Source organism: Etheostoma spectabile, chromosome 8 (assembly GCF_008692095.1).
Source record: "Etheostoma spectabile isolate EspeVRDwgs_2016 chromosome 8, UIUC_Espe_1.0, whole genome shotgun sequence".
NCBI lineage: Eukaryota > Metazoa > Chordata > Actinopteri > Perciformes > Percidae > Etheostoma > Etheostoma spectabile.
In genome coordinates, this window is record NC_045740.1 from 9,835,545 (window position 1) to 9,862,008 (window position 26,464).

Sequence of the window (26,464 nt, forward strand, 5' to 3'; positions counted from 1 at the left end):
ACTTTATAAAGTCAGTAATGATGACCAATTTGACATGATGTTATAACATTCATAACTTAGAGTAACATAACATAACATACTGTTAACGGTATTTCGGGATGGTGTCCCAAGAACCTTTGAAACCGTTGATAGGTTTCTGCCAAATTTTTCACAACATGCGACTAAAAGGTAATTCCCTTCCCTGACCTTTGTTCTGCCCAATGGCACCACCGTTTACCACCACTTGTGTCTACGTCAAAAGTGTCACACCTAGATCATGTGGTCAGCCAAACATGTAACCGTAACTTTAGAGGTGAAATCCTCCGTGATGGAGCGACAGAACTGCGGGCTCACAGACCACAGAGCCGAAGAACCAAGCCGTTCCGCTGAATGAGGAGAATGTTGGAGTGATAGAGCACTGCAGGTTTACCTGCCCACACAGGTGTAGGCTACTCGTCATCTTCTCAGAGGGGGCTGTCGCCACCAGGTAGGTTTTAACAGGTACATCCGAGCATCGTCCCGGTGCTACCATCCTAAACCCTTTCCTCCCGGGACCATTGAGATGCACCGTTAACGTTTCGGTGGGACTTCCTTTCGGACTCTGAGATGAACTTAAAGTGGACAGTAAAACGATTTCTTCTTATGTCGTTTTCAATCTCCCACTTGCTGTTACATGAGGGTAAGTCTGACAGTTTTACTTCTCCAAAATGTTATATTAGTCTTTCAAAAAAGTTTGCTACACATATGAATGTGCACTACATTGAACAACACAGATGGACATAGGTCTACTATAAAAAATTCTTTACATTATTAAGTCACACTACCCTTATATTACAAGTTCTTTTAGAATAGTAATCAAGTAACCTGTTATCTCTATTATCCGTCATAGGTTAGTTGCTTTTATAAAGATTACTCTCCGCACTGCCCCTTCATATTGTGTCTCAACATGGCATCTATCTGCATGCTAAATCATTACAAATGACACAGATGTGAATTGGTAAAATGTTTCTGATTGGACACTTCTGGATCTACATTTAGCTATTTTATTTATTTATACTAGACAAATAACTGATACCTATTTTAAAAATGTAATGTTAATTTTATAACTTTGTGTTTAGGAGCTCAGAGCCGACTTTCAGTGGCAGAAGGAAGACTACAGAGGTACGTCAAAAGAAATAAATGATTTTCTCTCATTAATTGTGTGCCCCAAATATAAATAATATTTGGTAAAGAAAAGAAAATTAGCACTATGATTTTTAAAGATTGTTCTAACACAGCTGTATAGGCTGACGAGGATGAATGCATTTGCACTTTCTGTTTCTGTCACTAGAGTTTGTGACAATGTGCACTTGTGCATGTGAGGTTTCAGAAAAGAGTAGTTTGGGGTCCGAATTCAAGTGGTGTAAAGTGCACTTAAGTCTCCCTCCGACTGTTCCTTCCCACTAATGTGCATGTTTGTGTGTGTGCAGAAGGGCTAATGCACTTCGGAGGAAACGGGATCTCCTTGGGGAGGAGGTTGGTACACTACACCTAAGAGAACCAGAGGAGGTCAGGGCACCCACATGCGCACAACACCCTAACCGGCACAAAGCTGTCTTTGTAAAAAATGAGACACACTCACTAACACATTCACTTTCTCCCACTCAACCTGACGCAACTTTTAACTTACAGCAGCAGGTCACCAACGGTACAGCATTGTGTCACTGATACTGTTAAACCATGAGAATTATTTAAGGTACTACTCTAAGTGTTTATTGCTCATTGTTTTCCAAGACATACAGACCGCTGCTGTCGGAGGGTACTCTGTCACGCAGCATTTTACACAACTACACAGCCAGAGATGCCTCTTCAGGTAAATACGTTACTTTTGAGGTGACCCTAAGTACATTCACAGAAGCTTAAAACTATCGTTATCCAGATAAACTGGGGTAAGTGAACTTGAGTTTGTTCTGGGTTTTTTTTCCCAGAATATTGCGGCTGCCTCAATGGTGGCTGGTGTCAGGAGGGCGGTGTGTGTGACTGTGCTCAGTTCCAGGCACTGGGAGACCGCTGCCAGATCAGTGAGTAGGACACGCAAACAGCAATGCACCTACATTTATTCCTTTGGTGTCAAATCAGTATTTTCAGAAAATCATCCACATTGCAACCCATTGTTGATTGACAAGCATCATTTCTGGTATGCAGCAGACTAGCTGGTTAGCAGGCTTACAACTTTTTTATTAACAGCATACAGTATACAGTTACATTCTCAGTTATACAGGAATGTGTATGAGGTTGTTCCTGTGTGCGCATAAGACTCACCAATCATTCATCAAATGTTAATTAAATGCACATACTCCAGTATTAATTATCATATTTCCCCAAATCCTCTCTCTCTCTCTCTCTCTCTCTCTCTCTCTCTCTTTGTTGATACAAGTCCATCAGCCTCTAATCAATCCACCTACACACACACACACACACACACACACACACACACACACACACACACACACCACACACACACACAGATTTTACTCCCTACAGCAGCAAATATAAAATCACTTGCGCTAAGGTAATAGGGTAAGAGTTGAGTGATAGAGTTTCCAGTTTCTATACTCTGAACAGACTCCTCATAAAATAATATCAGGAGATCTGAGGTCAAAATAATTTTTGAAGGGACCTGTAACTGAACTAAGGCTTGAAATTAAATCCTCAAATAAACTATTTACAAGAGGATAAATAATACACATATTTAGCACAATCAAGTAAAAAAAATCGTAGCATCAAAGTGGGCCACATAAAACAAGGTTTCTCAAAAAAATCCCTAAAGCCTCATCTAAGAAATATGATCAAGCCTCCCAGCAATGATGTCAATTTTGAAGATCATGATAACAGAGCTCATTCTAAAAAATATTAAATAAGATTAGGAAATGTTATTGATTGAAATATGGGTGTCTTGTAATTAACATATGTAAAGAATCATTTTCAAAATGTGAAATTTCCAATTCCCATCAGCATGACAAGCCACTCTTTGATAAGATTAGAGGATGTGACTCACTGCCACCAGCCCCCACCCCCTCAGATTTTGGGGAGGGTCTTAGGCAGCATCTTGGCATCACTAGCTGGGGATTTCCTCTAACAAAGGGCTTTTTTAAAAAATTCAGGTATTCATTTTCCACTGACTGAGTTTAATGAAATAAAGTGAAATATATAAATATGATAAAAGAGATGTATGACTTACCCTTTTAGTTTAACAAAGTATCAATTTCTGCTGAAATTAATTTGTGTAACCACATGAAACCGATCTACTTCATCATTATGGGAATGTTGTCTGAGTGAATTGGCCGTTTCTCCTGCAGTACCTAACCAGGGCAAGGATAGGGACGGCATCTGCAGGTCGTGGGGTCAGAACCACTACGAAACATTTGATGGAATCTACTTCTACTTCCCTGGAACCTGCTCTTATATTCTGGCCCAGGACTGCCACTCAGCTGCACCACAGTACACAGTGTGGGTAAGAGCATTGAAATTACCCACTTAAATATTTAAACAGAATTCAACCAGTATGTATACAGGGTAGTCTGGCTTTTTCATTTCTTGAAACTAAAATAAAAAAATACACAAGTCATGTTAAGAAGCTATAATACTGTGGTGTTTTACTACTTAAACTAACCAATTTGTCTTTAACTGGCATACAGTATGTTTCTCTTGATCTATTATATCATTTTTGCAATTTAAATTTGGGTACGGAAGACTTAGGCCTTTATGAGTTCTCTTAGTTATTTCATGTTGCATTTAAAACCCATATGTAACAGACCTCATTTACAGTGAAGGTTGTATTCAATATGTGTGTTGCCTACAAATTCCACGAAAAGGTCAAAACAATAAATCTGTCCTACTAACGAGCATTATTTAGTCAAACCATGATATAGCTAAGTCCACTCTGCAATACACCGCCATTGTTTTTCTAAAAGACATCAGGAAGCCAAACTGTTGTACTGGGTGACATTTTTTTCATTTTCACTACCATAAAATGGACCCTGTTGGTTATTTTTTTTGAGTCCCCTCCAAATGCACCATTTTCTCTACTTGTTTCTCTACTGGTTTTGGTCTTTTTCTGCCATTTGTTTTAACTTTAACAAACATAGGATTTCATCATCTTTATCCATTAAGCAGACAAATAATCCTAGCAGCATTCAACATTCGAACATTTGTAACGTTGTTTTTAATTGCTAATAACGTTACTTCAAAATTAAACTCTGTCCATCCCTCACATCCTTTGTCATACATTGTTAGATGATCAATCATAGTCTCTGTAAATTTAGTATGTGGCAGTTGGTGGCAGCATCATTACCCGACAGGTGACTGTGGTCTTTAGAATGCTAGCTGCTCATGTTACAGGTCGTGGCTAATCCTTGTTACAGTAATACATTTCCGTGCTTTCCATGCTACTGTGACCCTAAAGTTTCTTATGTTCTCTTCCATTGTTTTTCCTGCCTTCTCAGGTCCACAACAGCAGATTGTGTGATGGGAGTGTGTATTCATGCCCAAGAGCTCTCAGTTTGTTCTTCCCAAATGAGGAGGAGATCCACATCTCTGGATATCAGGTCCACCAGGGAGGCCGAAGGTGTGTGCCTGCATGTGTGCGTGCCTGCATGCATGCATGTGTGTTTGTTTCTGCAGTAGAAAGAAAAAGATGAATAGAATATAGAAAAATAGATTTTAAGAGGTTTCAATAAAGCATCTTGCTACAAAACTCTAAGAACAGAAAGGGAAAGGGAACTTTTCTCTGTTACAATCTGTGTCTGTCTCTAAAATATCAGGTTAAGTCTGCCTCAGACAGTAGGCGGTCTGTTTATTGAACGACTGGCTGATTACCTGCTGGTGAAGAGTGTGTTTGGCTTCTCTTTGGCCTGGGATGGAGGCTCGGGCGTCTACCTGAAGATGAGCGAGGAGCACCAGGGTGCCCCCTGTGGCCTTTGTGGAAATTTCAACCACCTTGCTGGCGATGACCTCACCACCTCCCGTGGTAAGACCGGTCTGAGCCCCCCCCCCCCCCTTTCTTCTACCCCTTCTCTCAGCACCCACTCACCTCAATTATTATTATTATACACTCAACACTGATTCTGGCCATTTATAGTAGCAGTGGGACCTGAAGAGACTACAGTGGAAGGATAGGGGAGAACTGATAGTTTGGGTTTGAATGGCTGCAAGGAGCAAGAATCCTTCCTCAGATTAACAGTAATATGAACTGCTGTTCCCTACTTGTTTGAGCAGAGGGCTGTCCAGTAGAGTAAGGATGAGCTCAGAGAAAGAGCATAAACAAGTGACAAGGCTCCGACTATAAAGCTAAAATGGACATAGTACATTTATAAACACACAGTTTTAATCCGATCTCCTCTAAATGCCCAGTTTAATTATATTTCATCATTTCATTTTATGTTGGCATTGACATTGGCAATAAAGAAGCAAATTTGTAATCTACCTGTTTGAATGGTACATCAACTGTACATTATCTTTTCCCTGTGTATATGCTTAACTATTCATTTTCTATATGTTTCTTGTGGCTTGTGTGCGGGGTGTACATACACAATGTATGCGTGTTGGTTGTGTGTTTTAGGTATTCGGACAGATGAGCCTGTATTGTTTGCTAACAGCTGGGCAGTGGACCTGCCTCATGAGAGAGCCTGTCCATCAGTAGACCTCGACTTCAATGGGCCCTGCCATTCTGAATCAGACATGGATGTAAGAACCACACTCTTAGTATAACTATTGGTGTAATCTCAATTGTATGTCACATAGAACACCACATAACTATCTTTTTCTGCTTGGCAGAAAATAAAACTAGTGAAGTTAGCTTTTTCAGAATTTAAATATTAAAGGTTCTATGACATGGTGCTCTTTGGATGCTTTTATATAGACCTTAGTGGTCCCCTAATACCATATGTGAAGTCTGAAGTATCTGAAGGGGGGAGGGAGGGTGGCTTTGACCAACTGCCTCTTTGCTTGTTTGAAATCCATGATGTCTGTCTCTCATGGGTGGGCCTAATTCTCCGGGCGGGCAAAGCAGAGAAAAGAGGGGTAACAGATCGGCCCATCTGAGCTTTCATTTTCTCAAAGGCAGAGCAGGATACCCAGGGCTTGGTTAACACCTATCGCAATTTCTAGCCACTGGGGTACCGTAGGCAGGCTGGGGGAACGCATATTAATGGAAAAAAAACTCATAAAGTTTTTAGTGAATGATCCTTGTGTGTTAAATGACTACAGCAGTGTTTTTTTTTTGCTGTTCCTCTCTTTATTCTATATTATGTGGATTGTATTTATACCATACGATATTCATTGTGACTGTGTGCAGGATGCCATAGAGAAATGCAGCGCACTTCTCTTCTTCCCGTTTCTGTCCTGTCATGAAAACATTGACCCAAATCCCTTTGTGGCCAGCTGTGTGTCTGACCTCTGTGTGTAAGTAAAAATAACTTGCTATTGATTATTGTTACATTCAACTTTTTCTACACTGTGTTGTTATTAGTGAAAGCCAAGATACAGAATAAACCTTCACATAAACCACCACTAGCTCCCATATTGGCTGCAGTTGTGGAGAATCTTCAAATAAATAAATAAATGCAGTTTCCCAAACACATTTAATACATTTATTCATTTAATTATTTTTCTCCAGATCCGATGACGAGGAAACGTTTTGTCGAGCCTTGGTTGAGTACACTCGAGCCTGTTCACATGTTGGATATCCAGTAAGAGAGTGGAGAGACAGCTTCCCTTCTTGTAGTAAGTTACCAATGCAGCTCAACCTACATTTATATTAGGTCAACATTTATTCAATGTTCTGTAATCTGCCTTTGCCTAAAACTCAAGTGTGTGTGTTTGTATGTAGACGATGGCTGTGAGGAGAGTTTTGTCTATAGAGACTGTATCAGTTGTTGTCCACCCACTTGTACATTTGAGAAAGAGTGTCTGGGAACCAACTTGCATTGTCTGGACGGCTGCTACTGCCCTGATGGTATTTCATTATCTTCATCATTTCATAAGTTATGTTTAGTTGATTGACCTCCAAACTAGCTCTAAACTTTGCAATCCTCTTTCCCACAGGTCTTATCCTACAAAATGGAACATGTATTGCTGTTTCTCAGTGTCCATGTGTTTACCATGGTGCATCATATTTACAAGGACATGTGCTTCAACAAGGATGTAGTGTTTGGTAAGTGTGAACATGTATTCATGAGTGAGCATATACTGTTGCTTTGCTGTTAACCTATCTGTATATTATTTGTTAGTGTGTGCATGGGAGGAGTGTGGAACTGCACTGAGAACAACTGCACAGGTAAGTTTGTGTTTTTGGAAAGTTACTAAAGGAGAAGCTGTGAATTCAGATTAATTACTGTTCCTCTTCCCCCTTCTAGTGGAGTGTTCGGTGATAGGTGACGTGTTTGTGACGACATTTGACGGTAGGATGTTTCTCCAGCCGGGGGCGTGTCAGTACGTGCTGGCAAAGAGCCGCAACAGCCGATTCACCGTCACACTGCAATATACTACCTGTGCAGAGGTAGCGTGCATGATTACTTGCATACACACATGAGCACACATTAACCAATCATGCAGTTTCCTTTCTACATAAATATAACCTGTCCTTCTGTATGGTCTGTGTTCCTACTGCAGCAGGTGTGTATTCAGTCGGTGACAGTGGTGTTGGATGAAGATGTGACTCATCAAATTACTTTGACCAGAGAAGGGGACGTGATAATTGGTGTAAACCCGGCGCCTGTCCTTCCCTATGTTGATGGTAGTAATTAAAAAAAGCTCTTTGATACACCACAGGTTTAATGTATGCTACCAACTGCATTATCAAAAGCAGTCAGATCACAATAACATAATTCCTCTATGTACTGTAATTAAAAAAAATAATTATTAAACCTACCAAGGTTTTTTTTTATAGAAATGTCATCTTTGATCATGGGTTTTGTTGTTTGTTTCTGGGTATATAGATGCAGTAGAAGTGCGGAAGCTGACCTCTGTGTTTACACAGCTGAAGGCAGGGATTGGTCTGAGGCTGCATTATGATGGCCAAGGGGGGCGGGTCTATCTGCAGCTAGATAGCCAGTGGCGCGGACAGACGCTGGGTCTTTGTGGAACCTTCAATGGAAATCTACGGGATGACTTTCTGTGAGCATGCACTTCCCACTTATAGATCAATGTTGAAAATGTCCCTTTACCTGACTATGTTTGTGTGTGTAGGTCCCCAGCAGGTATGATAGAGGGCACTCCTCAGCTTCATGCCAACGCTTGGAAGGTTTCATCTGCTTGTGTCGCTCCAGTCAACCTGCCCATCATAGACCCATGTGAGATGAACCAGCACAATGGTAATAATGGCTTCATCTATTTTTCTGTTGTTTTTTTAATTATTATTTTGGGTGTACTTACTATTTTCTATCTTGCTATAATATTAGGAAAATGGAAAGAGTGAAAGGTGGCCTGAAATCAAATTAAGCCAGAGAATGCCTCACAATAGGGGAATTTACTTGATGGGCTTAAATGCCAGCAGCTCTACAGACTGCACTGAACATCCTCCCATCCTAAATATGATTATGATACTAGGAGTTGTACAGCTTTTAGTTGCAGGGTATCTTAGTTTGTTCAGACTAAATTTTCCAATGTGTTAAACCGGGTTGTGTGTTTGTGTGTCTGTATATATTCTAGTGTTCTATGCCTCCCAGTGTGAGGTGCTTTTGGGGAGTGTGTTTGCCCCGTGTCATGGCTACATCAGTCCAAACATCTACCAGCAGCAGTGCCGCTACCAGGCCTGTCGTTGCGGGAGCAGCTGTTTGTGCACAGCACTGGCTCACTATGCTTATCTCTGCTCCAAACACGGAGTCAACGTTAATTTCAGATCACACGTCTCTGAATGTGGTGAGGACTTGGCTTCTTTGTTGATTTTAACCATGCTGTGTTGTGTTTAAAATACTTTTACATGTACGACCCAAAATGGTCTCAGATTATAACTGTGCTATATGTGTAGATTGAGTATATGTGTTTGTTTCAGAAGAGTAAAAACATATTCAAAGAGTTTGAGGGATTACATTGACTTAGGGAAACAGTATATCAAATGTATATTACTTTGTGTTTGTGTATTTACTCTACACAGGAGTGGTGTGTCTTGGAGGCATGCTGTACCACTCTTGTGTGTCGTCTTGCGGGCGTTCCTGTCGTGCTCTGTCTAGCACGGAGACGTGTAACCCCGACGACTGTGCCGAGGGGTGTGGCTGTCCAGACGGCAGTTACCATGACAATGTGCGCCAGCGCTGTGTGCAACTGTAAGACTTCGCCACCTACATATATCACCCTAACTAAGTCATCAATTGCTATTTGGCAGAAACACACATACAGGCTGACACCAGCAAAAAAAGCATGGTCACTAGTTAATGTAATTAGAATGTCATGTCATGAGTTTCTCCTCAGGTCTCAGTGTCACTGTTACTCCATGGGTGGTGTGTCACAGCCAGGAGAAGTGAGCTTCAGCGCCTCTGGCCCCTGGTGAGTCACAGCGGTCTTTGACCTTCACTGAAAAGTGAAAACTCACTTTGGCTGCTCTCCTGACTGCACACAGTGTAACATCCTCACACTTCTGATACGTTTGACAAAGCAATAAAAGCTTAAGTGAGACTTAGAGCACTAACCTTGTGTTTGATAACATTACTCTCTTTCCCAAACACTCACCTCGTTTTCTCTCCCTTCCTGTCTCTTCCATCAGCCTGTGCAGAAATGGGAAGATGGAGTGTGTGCCAGAGGAAAAAGGTAACCTCGCCGCATTCCCCCCTCCCTTTAGCTCTCCTTCTTTCCAACAACAAAGTGCCGTTTCAAGCTGTGTCCCCCTTGCTGAAATCAAGAGCCTTATGTCTGCGGTTGTAGCTTGTTTCCCATGACTTGCTGTTACGTTTGATGTTTAAGGCGACCAAGGCATTGATTTTCTTGTGTGTGTGTGTGTGTGTGCGTGCACATGTGTGTGTGTGTGTGTGTGTGTGTGTGCACGTGTGTGGTGTGTGTGTGTGTGTGTGTGTGTGTGTGCGCGCGCATGCATGCGCCTACATTGTAGAGCCAGATAGTGTAGAGGTCGGGGAGTGTCCAGAGGGGAAAGTGTACCACAGCTGCACCGAGCAGAGAGGAGGCTTAGCCTGTGCACCGACCTGCCGTAACCTGATGTTGAACCTTACCTGCCCTCCCAGCACACCATGCATCCCTGGCTGTGTCTGCCCTCCTGGGTAAAATAATAACCTACTGCTTTCTAATATTGTTATGTATTTGTTTTTCAAAGATCATAAAGTCATGATTCCAGTCCACTTGGACTGAGTGATTTCCTACCTCCCAGGAAGTCATGTCTTTCTGTTAATTTAATCCAAATGTGCTTGCAGTTACCATGCGATGATTATGTGACTTTGGCACAAAAACAAAGCATCAGCTTAAGGAAGAAACATGTTAATTGCAATGATTAGCAAAATCAATTTTCTGCAAGTGGATTTTCATACTGTAATGAAAGCAGCTAAAACCAGTGGCTGCCTAGAAGCCAGTAAGTAGTCATCCTTAATCAATGGGCAAAACCATGTTTAGTCTTGTGAAGGTGTATTTATTCAAGGAAGACTGGCAGAGCGTTTAAAGTTGTGTGTGCTTGACAATATACAGTGGAGGTTTATCTTATTTTCTTTCCCCACCTACAATGTCTTAACAGTATCCAACATCTACACTTCAGGTCACTTTGTGCATTGTAACACAATGCAATATGGGTTTTATATCAGGTGTTTGCAAGTTCTGTACCTCCTACTTGAGTCTGTTTTATCTATAAAGGCTGGTGCTGCACCATAGTGAGTGTTACTTTCCAGAGAACTGTCCATGTGCCTGGCTGGGCCTTGAATACCTGCCTGGAGAAACTGTGGAAACATCATGCTACAAATGGTATTCACCTTTACTGTACTCTTCATTTACTGAGCAGTAATACAACAATATCATTTCCAAATTAACATTTTACTGCATTTAGTATGTGCAAGTTTCCACGTAGGATTGGAACACATTTCTACCAAACTGTATCTCAGAACATATAATTGTTAGTTTCTCTTAACTTTTCTCATGTGCATCCACCTGTCCGTCTTCTCAGTGTCTGTCACCGGGGCTATTTCAACTGCAGCCACTCACCATGTCCAGCTGTGTGTACTGTCTACAGCGACAGACACTACCACACCTTCGATGGCCTTGAGTATGACTACCACTCTGACTGTCAGGTCTACCTGCTTAAAGTGAGTATATTCTGTGTGTGTGTGTATGTGGATCTCTGTAAGTACAGTGTTACATGTGCAAATGTATGGAGTGTGTAATCAAAAATCACATATTTCTACCACAAATGCTAATAAGGTAGTGTCAAAGTGCGTGTGAAGAGAAGTGTGTGAAAGATGGGGTGTGTTTAAGTGCAAAAGAGGAGCAATTGCCACGTTTCCTGGCCAAGGTGGATTCGGATCTGGTAAAGAAGAGCCAAGCTTGTTTCTAACCTTGGAAAAGAGAGTGTTTTTTTAATTAGAGCAGCACATTAAGGTGCGTGCTTGCTTGCTTGTGTGCGTGCTTGTGTGCGTGCTTGTGTGCGTGCTGGTGGGTTTGCACCATGGTAATGCTAGCAGACGTTGTGCAAAGCTGTAGCGACACAAAGAGACCAGTGTTCATTTTAAACCCCAGGACTCCTACGCTCCCAGGGATATAGAATTAGAATTAGCAGAACAGACATTCCAATTCAGACCTAACAGGCTGCCGGCCACCATGCAGACCTGAAAAGGATGGGGATGCTGGTCAGAGCTCAGTCTTAATAGCTTGGAATTGCTTCCTCTTCTTGTCACCTCTCACGAATCCAGAATGACACACTTTACGATCTATCATGTGGTATTCAGATATTGCATTTCCGGCTGCTGTGGCTATAGTAAAATGGAAATTGTGAACAAACAAACAAAAACATTGTGTTGTGTGGATGGACAGAGATGAGAGGCTGACAAGGCTTCCTTCCCTCGCAGGAGTAATATTTTGTCTTCCCCTCTCACCAGAGTGCAGGAGAAACCGAGGTGTCCATTGTTGCCCAAAACAAGGACTGCTATGAGAGCGGCATTGTGTGCATGAAAGTACTGGTCATTCACGTGGGACTTACCAAGATCTACTTCACAGACAACTCTGGCAACCCTGTATGGACTACACACACAATCCACTCTCTCTTTACCCATCTAGCTACATACCTGTGTCCCTTGTCCTCTCAAAAATATATAAGTGAAATATATTAATAAAAATCCACAGATTTCTGTAAATATCAGTCTACTTTTTTTGTCTTGCCTCAGAGCCCGTCCACTGTTGTAGGTCGAGGATCAGAGTTTGAGCTTTGGAAAGCCGGCTACTACACTGTGGTCTACTTCTCTAATCAGGACCTGACCATCCTCTGGGACCGCAAGACGACTGTACACATTAGAGCTGGACCTCAGTGGAAGGTCTAGACCAAGAGCTTTTAGTGTCCTTGGATGTGTGTGGGTGTGTGTAAGTGTGTGGGTGTGTGTGCGGTGGGTGAGGGTGCGTGCGTGCGTGCGTCATGAAATTAATCAGAAAACAGGCTCAGTGTCATTTTTTCTTATTTAGGGCCTTCTCAGTGGGTTATGTGGAAATTTTGACAGTGTGACAGTGAATGATATGACCACCTCCAGCCACATGGAAGTCAATAATGCACAGACCTTTGGTGACAGCTGGGCCCTGGGACAGGTATGAGTCAGCCCAGCTCGATTCTCCCCTGACCCTCGTTCCTTTTCTGTCTTTGTGTATCTCCCACTCACTCACTCTTTCACTCCTTTCTAGCTCTGTATTGTTTCTGTAATTTATGTGCGCTTGTCTCCCTTGAGTCCAGTGTGATATTTAAGAGTAATCAGACACTCGGATCACATTCAATGTGTGTGTTTTGTGTGTTTCAGTGTCAAAGTGACTACATAGTTGAGCGACCATGTGAAGGCGATTTAGGCAGACAGCCATACGCCAAGAGGGAGTGTGCTCTCCTCTACAGCGATGTCTTTGCACCCTGTCACAACGTGGTGAGTGGTGAACTGATGTACACACATACTCACAAACGTCCGTACAGAGTGAGCTGTAGAAAGGTTATCTTGCTTGCAGCAGGGGACTCGGGGTTTGTGAGGGGTTATGGGAACAACCACTAACTGATCCCAGTGAATACACTGTTCCTGAGAGAAAAATACCAAATCCCACACCAAATCCAAGGCTACTCACACAGACACACACCTTTGTGTTTAACTACAATATTGCATTTCTGTATGTGGCCAGCAGATGGGGCTATGTATATACACATGTAAAGGGGCCACCTCATGAAAACCTACTTACTTGACTTTTTTTAACAATGTGCATGTCACTAACACTCTCAGTAAAGATAAGCACAATGGCTATGTTAGTAACTAATCCTTGCATATTTCTTTAACAATGCCTTTGTTCCCACGTGTTATGCATTTAATTTGTCTTTTTATAATTTGAATATTGTTGTTAATTGTTCATACAGACACATTGCACATGAAAACATTGTTTTTTAGCACCTTGTTAAAAAAAGTAACATAGAGTAATTGAATCCTGTGGTATCCTGTGGCTTTGCAATCCATTTTTATCCGCTCAGAAACAACCATCCCAGTTTAGGTGACTTTGCTGGAGTTTTCTTCATATTCTAATTGGAGAGAAATGTACCCACCCAAGGAAAGCCACTTCTAAAGCTTGCCTTCTTGAGAAAAAAGTTTGTCTGGTTAGTCGGTTAATCTGCAGGATAAGACATCTTTGGACGCAAATGTGTTTACTAAAACATCAGATTCATGGTGTGAAAGAAAAAAAATTAAGAAATTAAACAAACTGTACTTTACTGCAGAACACAATTCAGACATCCTGCTATACAGGAACTTGGTTCTTATTGGCAGTTGATGACATGCTGTTGTAAAAGTAACTTACAGTAACTGTTATTATTGTATTAGTTTAAAATACATTTTTTATTGAGGATAAAATAGGATTAATTAGGATCAAAAGCAGTATGATGCGGCCCACATTTCACAGATTGTATTAACATGAGTCTTTGGATTGTTCATAACCATTTTTGAAAAGAAGAACATGTCTGAATTACTCCAGACTACCTCTTCCTTAACGTCTTTGTCTAATTGCAACTCAGGATGCAGCACCCAACCTAATCACAATCTGAGCTTCTTCTCACATCTAAAAAGATAATAATACAGATTAAAGTTTTGATGGGATGAATTGTGCTGTTTTTGTGCATTACACTAGCCAGTGTCAAAAACACAATGGCCCGGTTAATTTTGCCTTTGGACACACCAGCTCATTGCTGACACATTTTGTCTGTGTGTCATAGAGCTCATCTGATCCCCTCTGCTCCCAAGGTTGACCCACATTTCTTTGTCCTGATATCTCATCACTCCTTCCCTGTCTGAATTATTAACAAATACTCACCTCCTAAACAGTTTCCCCCAGTGAGATCGGGTGTGTGTGTGTGTGTGTGTGTGTGTGTGTGCGTGCGCCTGCCTGCCTGCCTGCCTGCCTGCCTGTTTGTGTATTTGTATGACCATGTTGTCCACACCCTTCAGGTGGATGTGGCCTGGTTTTATAGGAACTGCCTGACAGACACTTGCAATTGTAACCGTGGGGGAGACTGTGAGTGTCTCTGTACATCCATCGCTGCATATGCACACAAATGCTGTCAACAGGGGGTCACAATACACTGGAGATCACCCTCTGTCTGTCGTGAGTACACATACATGCTCATCATGCTTAGACCTACTCTATGTTGGTCAGAGAGGTGAGCCCTGCTTACCTCTTTGACCCACTTTTACCAGTACTTCTTTGCCAACACCAATCTTTTTGAACTCAGTCATACAGAGCTATTGAAATGCTTTCTAACTTCTGAACTGTTTTGGTCTCTTTCAGCCTATGATTGTGAATACTATAATCAAGGTATGTATGAGCGAGCGTAAGTCGTTTTCAAAAAGCTATTTTGTGAAGTGTCTCGTTTTCAAACCTTACACTCTGATTCCCTGCTAGCTTGCCACCACTCTAATTTCCTCTCTTTCTCTTGCTTCCCCACAGAGCTAGGCGATGGCCCATTTTCCTTGGTTAGCGCTGTTTATAATGACACCATGTTTGGAGTGAATCGCACCAGCAGCTCAGTGTTTCCTCTGGTGAGAGAGAGACCAGGGCAGTTGCCCGCCCCAGGCTTACTCTTCAACTTCATGGTTACAGCAGGCTTGCAGAAGGACAGAACATCACGTGAGCATCCACATTCACACAATGAAACATTACTACTCTTTGTTTTGTTGTGTAAATTAACCCCCTGTTTGCAAACTTTCACAGGTGTCCCTGTGGTGTCACTGGAGTCTGCAGAGAGACCAAATTATTTCCTTGTCGTGTCGGGACGCAGCCGCCTTCATTTGGAGCGCTGGAGTCGAGGGCCGGAGTTTAATCGCAGGGCAACCTTTATCCAGCACCAGGGACTGTTTCTGACAGGGCACGCCTCATTCGAGCTTGTCGGCCAACCTGGAATCTTTCTTACACTGACACGCACTGCTGCACGAGCTCAGAGATATGACACCTCAGAGGGCTTCAAAGCCAGCAGCAGCTTCAAACTGGAGGGTCAGAAACACATACATGTACCCAACACACATACACACATGTGTTTACACACACACCACACAAAAACTAACAAATCAGGTGTTTTTTTCCTCTCCTCTGGCAGAGAGCAGTTTTGTGATACCTTATCGTATGATGTGTGAGTGGCGCTACCAGGCCTGTGCAAGTCCTTGTGTCCATGCGTGCAGTGACCCAGATGCCACCCGGTGCCACTTCCTGCCTCCGTAAGAGGCGTGGTTCATTAAAAGCACTTATACAACTAACCTAATCAATGCTGAGCTCAGGTGCTGAAATAGTTTCTGTGTATTGCAGTGTGGAAGGCTGCTTCCCACGTTGTCCCAAGAACATGGTACTTGATGAAGTTACTCGAAGATGTGTCTACAAAGAGGACTGTGAGTACACTGGATGAGTGTTTTGTCTTAAAAATGCCATAGAAAAGTTTTTATATGCAGTACATATATTTATTGTAAATATTTATTTTAATGTATTTTTTTATAATCAATACAAAATATGTAGTATTAATCATCTCTACTAGGTGTGTCTCTTCCCCCAACTCCGACACCCTTTGCATATGTGACGCAGTCCAACAGAACTACGACAGCACCAACAATAACTCCAACTACAACCATTACAACTACTACTACAAGGCCAAGAACCACAACCATCACCACCACCACCACAAGGGCAACAACTACCTCCTCCACAACTGTAAGGCCCACAACCCCCACTACCACTCCCACTACTCCCAGTACAACATCAGCCACTGAGCGTGTCACCCCTACTTCATCTACATCTCCTGCTGCTCCTCCCACCACTATTGTTTCTGCTACACTCACTCCATCAACCCCGCCAGAGACAACTACTCTCAGCACAACTGAGATGACCCCCACTCAAACTACGGTAACCACAGGGGTCACTACAACCACCAGCACAACAACACCCTCCATTGAATCCACTGAGGCCACTACAGTCACCCCGACTTCTACTCCTCCATCCCCTACTACTCTTTCTTCCACCTCCTCACCCTCCACTCCTACCTCCCCCACCATTACCACACCGTCAGCACCATCGCCGACATTACCAGCAACTTCCACCCCACCTCCTCTAACCTCCGTCTCCACTCAGCCATCACCCACCACAGCCGTCACAACTGCCCCCACCTCTACCACCTCTGTACCTGAAACCCCTACCGAAACCACAACCACTCCTCAGCCTACACCTGCGGATACAACCATCGCCATAGAGACCACCACGCCAACATACACTTCACCAGTTGCTGCGACAACCACAGCACCATTTCATACAACCTTCGAGCCCACTACTGAGCCAAGTACTACGGAAATAATCCCAAGCCCTGACACCTCTCTGATAACAGAGGAAGCATCAACCACGCATCCATTCCTCTTGCCCACTTCTCCCTGCACAGTAAGTTAACAGTGAAACAGTTCAAGTTCAATACACACTCGCAAAGACATTTTTCACAAGCCTGTAAATGATAATTTTGTGTGTATTGAACTTGATAAATCTGTACAGTTATGCTAGGTGTGCTATGTAAGTGATTACTTACATGAATGAATTCACTATTAAAGTGATTATTTCTCTATTATAGGCCTTTTTCACAGCAGGCATTTTGACTTGCTTGAAATGTGCAGGTGTTACTAATAACATTAACAATGCCTTGGTTCTATACATCTGTCCCAGTAAGCCGTGACTGTGAGCCAGCATAGCCCTGAGCAGCTAAATGAAATTTGGTCAGCATTCATTAGATTTTCATTAAAATAGGGAAATAGGACCTATTCTATTCTGAGATATGTAGTACATAACATGCTTTATGTGCTACTTACAGAAATAGTAGTAGAAACACTAAACATTTTTACATTCTCAATATGCATAGTATGAATCCATAATCTATCTGTATCTGTACAAGTATCCTACGGATATGGAGACTGGGGACAGAACAGATGTATAGGAATGCAAATGTTTGAGTTTAGTGATGCAACAAAAGTCTGCTGATGGCTATGAAGGACTCTTGTGACATATAAACACACTTTGTAAAACAAAATGTGTCTTTGTCTCCTCAGCCTCCGTACTCCTACCGCATTGATGAGTGTGCTGAGCTGATCTGTTTTAATGGAGAGCTGCTGCTTCACAACTCCTCTCTACACTGTCGCTACAACACCACCAAGCCCCAGTGCAGTCTGTTGGGCCTGCCCATCCTCATCAACACAGACCCCTGCTGTCCACAGTGGCAGTGCCCCTGTAAGATTTGGTTGTTTGAAAAATCTGAATTTCCCAGTGATTCAGTTTAAGCAGGTTGTAGTGTGTTTGATTTTAATGATACAATTTGCTTTTGCCAGGTCGATGCACTGTGATGTCAGACCTGCGTGTTATTACATTCGATGGCAACAATGTTGCCCTGTATGATAACGGCTCCTACATCCTGGTTAATCTGCCCAGAGAGACTATTATTGGCGCCGTGGAGAAATGTCCAACCAGCCAGGTAACATCCAGAATAAAAAATAAACTCACAAGACATCTGAAAACTATATATTTTACTGTAAAATATTTTTGTTTTTTACTTTGCAGAGTGTAAACTCCATCAGACGAACTGTGAGTACAGTCTCTAAATTGTGTTTGCATCTAAATCAAATGATTTTAATCATTCAATACATATTATCTTGTATTTCTCTAATTTCATTCCCCTACAGAGTCCTACAGGTGGAACATCTGGTCTGTGTTTTAGAAAGCTGAACATTACTACCTCTTCCTACAGAATCATTATCAACCGACTGGATCGCAAGGTGAGTCTTTTGCCTATTTTACTGCCAGGAGTTGAACTTTTTCCACGCAAATAATGTGGTTCCTCTGTGGCTGTGTGTCCATCTGTCTCTAGGTGACAGTAAACTACAGACCTGCTAGACTTCCATTCTCCCGGCATTCTCTTTATGTGGAAGACACAGGCAGCATGTACCTGATCCAGACACCTGGTGGGGTCAGCATACAGTGGTATCACAGCACTGGCATTATGGTACTGCAGTACATCACTCCTTATAATGCATCTGTGCCCACTCGAGGCTTGTGTGGTGAGTCCACACATACACACACACACACAACACACACACACACAAACACACACCAGCGTTGTCTACATCAACAGTGGCCTAAGTACTGACGTATGTAAGGACCAGCTATCAACACCCAAAGGCTTAAAGTCTAAACAGCAGTATCACTTTGACTTGAGTGATTATGGGATATGACAATTTGAGATGTTGAGAGCCATTTGGTTTAATTAGGCAGTTTCACATACATAATCTTACTCCACATATATATTGCTCAATGAAAATGCAGCAGTATAACACACATTCTCACACACACTCACACACACACTCACACTTAACCTTAACCTTACACTCACATGTCACAAACAAACCAAACATCTGTCTGTCCATTATGTCAGGTTGTTGTGATGGCAACCCAGAAGACGACCTGAAGCTGCCCAATGGTACTGTGGTCAGAGAGGTGGGAGATATGGTGCTCTTCCTGCAGGCCTGGAGAGTCCACACCACTGATGAAACCGAACACACACGCAGAGTCGGAGACAACTGCACCATCGAGGATTGCTCCACCTGTCTCTCCATGCTCCGCCAGAGAGCCTTCATGCCATGCCACAGCAAGGTAGCTACTGGATTTACACAGCATTTTACAGGTGTAAATGTCTATAGCTACTTTGCCATGACTTCAGTACAGAAAAGATAAGTTGATTATTTCACAAGTCAATGTAATGAAAGTTAATCTACAACAATTCTGACATGTGATTTATCATTTAAGCAATTTAGCAAGCAAAAATGCCAAACATGGGGCGGCCATTAACTCACCCAGTGGGAGCGTTTTTGGCTGTCATGCAACGGCGTGGGATTGAGACCAACCTGTTCCCCTTCGCTGCGTGTCATCCCCCATCTCTTTCCCCCTTTCATGTCTATCCACTGTCTCTACACAATAAAGGGAAAAGCCCCCCAGAAATAATCTTGGCTGGTCTGATTTGTAGGTCCCTCCGGAGCAGTTCTGCGACATCATGTGGGCGGGGGACCTGCACTACAAGGATCACCAGTGTGACTTTCTGGCGGCATACGTGGCGGTCTGCTACACACATCAAGTCTGCATCAGCTGGAGAAGACACAATTTCTGCCGTAAGGAGACCCAGGCAAAAAAAAACGTGTTTGTACTCATTAATGTTTTTCATTTGCACATGCATTTCTAAGTGCCTGTCACCCGGTAGCATTGCGGTGTCCCCCTGGTAAGGAGTATCAGCCATGTGTGAGCACCTGCGCCAGCCGCACCTGTCTGAACACAGAGTACTACGAAGAAACCACCTGCTCCTTCATCAGAGAGGAGTGTGTGTGCCGCAGTGGAACCATCCTGCACCGCGCTGACTCCCCTTACTGTGTGACTGAGGATCGTTGTGGTGAGTGACAGAGTAATTACATGCCTTTGTGATGAATACTGCACTGTCAGAGAGTCTCAGTTTGACCATGTACAGTTCAAGGCCTGTGCCAGAGTTAGCTATTCAGCTAATTTACATCTGTGGTCCCTGGGCAAGGGAGATAAAAGGACAGTATAGACAATACAGACAATACTATCAAACAGAACAAACAAACAACTTATAACAAGCATTACATAACGTATAAACCAGTATGCAAAATATATATATATTCCATATTATAGAAAGATCAATGATCACATAGTTGTTTAGCCTTCAGCAAAGTCTTTAAAGACATTTTAAAACTGCTGAGACTAGCACAATCTCTGATGTGACGTTCCACTGTTCTACTGCTGTAAATTAAAAAGCTGATTGACCAAATGTAGTCTTCCTATATTGAGTGTAACAGTCCCCTATTGCAGTTTTGGACTGCTTTATACCACTCCTAGACTCACATACAGGGCATTTACTTGGTTCTGATGTATCCAGTGTGTACAGATAATGAGGGTAATCCTCGGTCCCCGGGCGAGGTGTGGAATGGCTCTGCTCGCGGCTGCTGTCTGTACAAGTGTATGGAGAATGGCTCTGTGGTGGCTGTGGAGCCAGACTGCAACTCTGTCCCTACACCGCTGTGTGAGAGGGAAGGAGAGTATGTACTGGATGTGTTGGAAGAAGGAGCCTGCTGCCCTAAGAAGATATGTGGTGAGTTTAAAGATCAGGTTCTTCTTTGCTAAGCAAATAATCTGATCCAAATACAAACTTCTTGAGACTGCATCCGAGAGATGGTGGTTTAATCTTTTCCCATCTTTCTGCTTTTAAGTCTCACCCTTGAGGATAATGGTTCACCAGTTCCGTAGCTAACCAGTATCCCCAAATAATTTAATTTCAGAGACCAAAAATTGTTTTAATGAACATATGACCATTTAAGTGATATTTCCTCCTTGTCTTCTTTGCTCCTTCACTACTTGTCAGAGTGCAACATGACCATCTGTGACAGTGAAGCTCCACCTTGTGATAATGGGAACCGGCTAGTGATTGGTTACAGCGCTCTGTCCTGCTGCCCAGAGTACAGATGTGGTGAAAACAAACTATTTAATTTCTCTACTCTTTCCAAATTTTTTAGACATGTTGTAAAATATTTGTTTAATGTAATATTTGGCCTGAACCTTTATGTTCACTAAACACTTTCCTGTGACTTGCCTTCCTCAGAGTGCGACCCCATGGCATGCCCTCCTGTGCCTGCCCCGAACTGCAGGGAAGATCAGTTCCTAGTGGAGGTCAGGGGGGGGAAATCCTGCTGCTACTCTTACCTGTGTTGTAAGTTTTCTTTGTGAGTTACAGTATAAACTAAAAACAGAAGTCTTTAGTATGAGGTTGGCCATCTGCTTTGTCTCCATCTTTGGCACCTCCATCAATTACAGCAACAAAACTGAATGTGTTGTTTATGCTTTCTGTCTGAGCAGTGTGTGAGTCATGTCTTGAACCCATTCCAACTTGTTCACATGGAGAAATTCTGGCCGTGGATCTAAACACCACTAACAGTTGCTGCCCCCAGTACCATTGTGGTAAGTGTGTGAGAGTGTGTGTACTGTAAATGTGTGTTTTAGTGTCTGTTTTTTCAAGGTAATGTTTCTACTTGCTCCAATGCGTTGCAGTGTGTGATGCCAACCTGTGCCCTGAATCATCTGTGACCTGTACACCTGGTCTCTCTTTGGTTCAAACTGCTGTCCCCGGACATTGCTGCCCGCAGCACCACTGTGGTACACACTCAAAAACACTCGCATAATGTATACATCCTATTTTTTGCTGGTGTGTGTTGAGTTTATGACTGGATTCGTTTTGGACATTGTTATGCCTGTCTCGTACTTGCGTAAACTTCTAACACCTCTCACTTTAACTCTCTCCCTGTCACTCCCAGAATGCCAATGTGAGGACAGCTCTCTTCCCATCTGCCAGGTGGTAAGTCAGCAAAAAGCTGCATCACAAGTCCTTGTCTAATAAGGTCTTTGTGGGAAGGAAGGAAAAGTAAGAAAATTCAGTTAAGTCAGCACTCTGTTTTTCTCTCAGGGGGAAGTGCTGGTCGAGGTTCCAGACGGCAGCACCAACTGTGGCTGTCTTCAGCATACATGCCGTATGTGTAACATGCATGAGAGCTCACAGACACACACCTGACACTAGGGTGGCAATTGACGTGCTGTAAACATTGTTTCATCCACTGCTTTGACTTCCAGGCTGCCTTGTCATATTTAGCATAAAAAAAGGTTTTGTATTTGTCACTTACAGTATGGTATGATTTATTCATTGTGTGTGTGTGTGTGTGTGTGTGTGTGTGTGTGTAGAGAAGGCAGAGGTTTGTCTTTTCCAAGGAGTAACAGTGCTCAGCCCTGGCCAGTCTCTGGTTCAGTACTTGGAAGGAGAGCTGTGTTACACTGTCCACTGCCTGCATCAAAGAGATCCAGACTCTGGCTTCTACGCAATGGAAATTACTTCTGTCAACTGCTCCCAAAAATGTGGGCCAGTATGTATCCAACACATTTACAACATTTCGCACATTTTGATAGATGACATAATCATTGTGAGAAGCATTTTTCTGATTTCAACTCTAACTCTTACATAGCTTTAACACCAGGCCTCATTCACTTCTCTTACCTTCTGCATCTTGTACTCATCCTTCACCTGTGTGTTTGTCTCATCTTTTTAGCACCAGGTGTATGTAACCTCCATAGACCCTCAGGTGTGCTGCGGCTCCTGTAAAAATGTCTCCTGTACATTTACCAATGAAAACGGGACAACAGAGCTCTTCGCTGTAAGGACAAACCCATCCGCATGTGTTCAGTGCGCTGCTTTTTGAGCAGTACTGATTCTAATTGTGTGTGTGCAGGCAGGGAGCTCCTGGGTGGAGAACTGTACACGTTACGACTGCATGGAAACAGCAGTGGGAGCGGTGATACTTGCCTCTGGAGTGGTTTGCCCGCCTTTCAATGACACAGAGTGTATTCAGGTCCGGACTTCTAAATGTACTATTTATCTGAATTCCTGCTCACACTTTATGTAACATACATTACAATCATACAGCCTTTTTTTACTTTGATGGTTGGAGCAATTGACAAGTACTCATATATCAGCTCTCAACTATCTGCCAGTTATGACCGGAAGCTACCTTATTGGTGCAACCTTTTATTAAAATGTTTATTTTGGACTCTTTGGTGTCCTTTGAAGTGTGTTTCCCATTAACTCTGGTTTTGTGTCTCGTACTCTCTTGCAGAATGGCGGGGTGGTTCAGAGCTATGTGGACGGTTGCTGCAGGACATGTGAGTCTCCAAATTTATTCAATGCTTCTGGTAATGCTTCAATGCTGTCAATCAGAGGGGTGAGCGCCTTGTTGCCTGGCAGTGGATGGGCTTATTGGCTGAGTGGTTGGGGGTGTGGCCTTTTGTAGAGGGTGGAGATAAATCCTGTTGTTTCCCACAATACCTGGCTTTACCAGTTTGTCCTCAAATCTTCTGTTGACATATTCAAGAGCCAGCACAGCTCAAACAGAAGAGAAATTTGGTGGGAAAACTTAAGAAAATAATAATAATAATAATAATAATGTAAATAGAATGATGAATTATGACATTTAATATAATTACTAAGTCAAAATACAACTTCCTGAACTTGTGCTTTTAAGACCTGTTGACTGTCCTTGATGTCTACTTTACAAAATGATATTATGTAATAAGACATTTCTAAGTTGTGTGGATTAAAGCTTAAATAAACATGCAGTGGTGACCTTTTCTCTCTCTGTGGATTCGGCATTGCAGCCTCGCCCGCTTGCCTGCTTTTGCAGTGGCCCTGCCGGTTGGCCAATCAGGGTGCTCCACAGTGAGCGTTTTACCAATGAGGACGTGAGATGGTTCTGGGGTTAGAGTTTGCCCTGCTGAGCTGCTTTTTGTAGTACATCAAATGAGTTCCTTGGCTGTGTGCCTGGAGCGCCCAAAAAACAAGTGAAATCCATGTGCATGCCAGCTGCACTGATTCCATCCTCTGTGTGTTTTTGTTGTGACGCTTAATTGTGTATTCTGAACCGAACGTAACCTTGTGTGTGTTCTCACAACGTTCTTTGAACCCGATGGCTGCGATCCTGACGATGCTCCCAGGTTCTGGAGTGGGTGTTTTACCATTTACCGTTAATCCCATAACCCCCACTGGTAGTACTAACTGTGACACAGGTACCACCATCTTGCACTATCCCACTTACAATGATTCTGGCATCCTGACACTCAGTGACTCATTCACTTGCACTTTTAAGCCTTGTGTGAATGTGTGCGGTGTGAGTCTATTTTTATGTTTGTTTGTGTGTCTTGTCTTTTCTTTTTTTTCTCTCACTGTATTAACATACAACTGCTGGGATAATTATTTATCAAAGAATGGAAAAAAATCACTGGGGTTGTCTTAAAGTTTGTTTTCACTTGCACAAGCAGAGTCAATTTCACAGCACCCAGTATGTACAGAAAAATGATCTATCTGTTCACAGCAGTGTCTTTTTATGATAATCAGAGAGTGTATTACAAAGGACCTACTGTCTAATTATCTGTGGTCAGGCCCGGCATCTCCTCCACATGTGTTCTGCCCTCGGGGGCATTCTTTGCTTTTCACAAGTTCTTTGCCTCTCATGATTATTTCATGAGAGGCAGAAATAGTTGCACACAGACTTCATGCAAATGGTGTAACACTAAAATGAAGAAAAGACTATAGCAAACATAACTTTTCTTACAACATTAACAAAATCTAACCTTGCATAAATCTCTAGTGCAAAACCATTCATCAGAAAATATGCAATGTTAAATATAATAGAAAAGGCTTTGTTATAACAAAGGGTTAACGCCAGTTGTGAAACAAGCTCCAGTGTTACAGTCATCCATTAAGAACAAGCTGGAGTTCATCTACTCTTTTTACACATTCCAGCCCTAGACAGAATCCTTTTGACCAGCTTTGATTGGCTTAAAAGTAAGGTTAAATTTAGGTCAGTAGCCAATAGGAGAGCCTGATCTCTGCTTTGAGGAACCCCCCCCTAACTGTCAATCAAAGCAATCTCCTACTGCTGGGCAACAAAGAGCCCAGCTCAATAGGCCTTTGAGGGTTGTATGAGTGACAGATCTCTGCGGTAAAATGATCAAAGAGTGTGTCTGTGTGTTTCCGTGAGCATATGTTTACCTGTGTGTGTGTGTGTGTGTGTGTGTGTCTGTGTTTGTGTGTGTGTGTGTGTGGGTGGGTGCGCACATTTTTTTGTATGTTTCAACTAACGTGTTTTCTACTGTTAAATGGTAAGCTGTGTTAGTTATTTCTCAGGTAGTACTGTGTCTCTGGAGTTACTTCTGGTGTTACTTTGAGTATGCATCTGATGTCTGTGTGAACGTGTGTGTGCAGGTAAAGAGGATGGTAAGACATGCAAACGTGTGGCCATTCGGACTACCATTAGAAAAGATGACTGCAGGAGCAACGCACCGGTGAGAGAAGAGATACATGCTGACTACATAACGAGGCTAAAACATAATTATTAGTAGGATTATGAAAATAACTTAAATTATGCCTTGCCTTCTGCCTTCTTCTGTCATCATCTTGTCTCCCTCTTACAGGTAACAGTCTATTCTTGTGATGGGAAATGCCCGTCTGCCACCATATTCAACTTTAACATCAACAGTCACGCCCGATTCTGTAAGTGCTGCCGCGAGAGTGGACTACAAACCCGCTCCGTCACACTCTACTGCTCTCGCAACGCCACAGTCGTGGAGTACAACTTTCAAGAGCCTCTGGACTGTTCCTGCCAATGGAACTAAATCTATCTATCGATCAGTTCATTTGATTTGTCACATGTAATCATATAAGGTACAATTCAGGGTCCAGGCAGAGCATGAAAACCAGCCATGTTTCATTTTATTTGTCCTAGTTGTAGTTGTAACCGAAAAAACTGATGAAATTGGAGATTGTTTTCAAGTCGTTTTGTCTTCACATTAGTTTTTATTTTCTTCAAGATCTGCTGTGCCAACCCAGTCAGCTTTCTAGTGCATTCAAGTGATGGTACAATGCCATTAGCCTCTTGTCCTACTGTATATTAACAATTGATTATGTTGATACAAATGTTGCATATTTTATATCCACTGTTGGGATATTTTGGTTTGTCTTAGGAGATAAATTTAGCCTTTGTACAAATAAAAATGTAATGCAAAGCTTTGTTTCCTTCGAAAAATGTTTTTGAGTTTCTAAAATGTGACCTTTTGGGCTCTTTGTAGTTTCCATATTTTGAAATAAAGTAGGGGAGTAAAAGATTTAACAGTGTCTTTGTCCGACTTA

General features: G+C 42.5%; 1 protein-coding gene across 5 annotated transcripts; it reads left to right on the forward strand.

Annotated features, from left to right (window-relative positions):
* Nucleotides 1-85: 85 nt before the first annotated feature.
* otogl (otogelin-like) lies at nucleotides 86-26,449 on the forward strand. 5 transcript variants are annotated; one of them, XM_032523423.1, is made up of 58 exons: nucleotides 87-658; nucleotides 1,098-1,140; nucleotides 1,449-1,494; nucleotides 1,753-1,831; nucleotides 1,947-2,039; nucleotides 3,318-3,472; nucleotides 4,464-4,585; nucleotides 4,782-4,987; nucleotides 5,579-5,703; nucleotides 6,314-6,420; nucleotides 6,635-6,741; nucleotides 6,848-6,973; nucleotides 7,063-7,171; nucleotides 7,248-7,294; nucleotides 7,374-7,516; nucleotides 7,627-7,753; nucleotides 7,956-8,133; nucleotides 8,206-8,330; nucleotides 8,668-8,877; nucleotides 9,113-9,281; nucleotides 9,427-9,501; nucleotides 9,719-9,762; nucleotides 10,061-10,226; nucleotides 10,807-10,914; nucleotides 11,114-11,252; nucleotides 12,042-12,176; nucleotides 12,327-12,473; nucleotides 12,619-12,738; nucleotides 12,945-13,061; nucleotides 14,616-14,772; nucleotides 14,956-14,982; nucleotides 15,115-15,294; nucleotides 15,379-15,657; nucleotides 15,761-15,878; nucleotides 15,967-16,046; nucleotides 16,190-17,079; nucleotides 17,736-17,913; nucleotides 18,012-18,154; nucleotides 18,241-18,264; nucleotides 18,363-18,455; nucleotides 18,548-18,737; nucleotides 19,112-19,329; nucleotides 19,700-19,841; nucleotides 19,931-20,116; nucleotides 20,621-20,833; nucleotides 21,104-21,208; nucleotides 21,341-21,448; nucleotides 21,595-21,696; nucleotides 21,787-21,891; nucleotides 22,050-22,090; nucleotides 22,199-22,262; nucleotides 22,471-22,649; nucleotides 22,833-22,937; nucleotides 23,013-23,132; nucleotides 23,397-23,442; nucleotides 24,271-24,342; nucleotides 25,541-25,620; nucleotides 25,750-26,449. In XM_032523423.1, the coding sequence occupies exons 1-58, from the start codon at nucleotides 586-588 to the stop codon at nucleotides 25,948-25,950; spliced, it is 7,887 nt and encodes a 2,628-aa protein (XP_032379314.1). In that variant the 5' UTR covers nucleotides 87-585; the 3' UTR covers nucleotides 25,951-26,449. The 5 variants fall into 5 exon arrangements, with proteins under 5 accessions (XP_032379317.1, XP_032379314.1, XP_032379315.1 ...); XM_032523424.1 differs by having other exon boundaries at nucleotides 7,630-7,753; XM_032523425.1 differs by lacking the exon at nucleotides 24,271-24,342.
* Nucleotides 26,450-26,464: the final 15 nt, after the last annotated feature.

Excerpts from the sequence above, each read along its gene's own strand:
- otogl (XM_032523423.1), top strand. The coding sequence starts at position 586 with ATGAACTTAAAGTGGACAGTAAAACGATTTCTTCTTATGTCGTTTTCA. Across the intron at positions 10,227-10,806 it reads GGCTGTGTCTGCCCTCCTGG|GCTGGTGCTGCACCATAGTG; the intron begins GTAAAATAATAA and ends TTATCTATAAAG. Across the intron at positions 10,915-11,113 it reads GAAACATCATGCTACAAATG|TGTCTGTCACCGGGGCTATT; the intron begins GTATTCACCTTT and ends CCGTCTTCTCAG.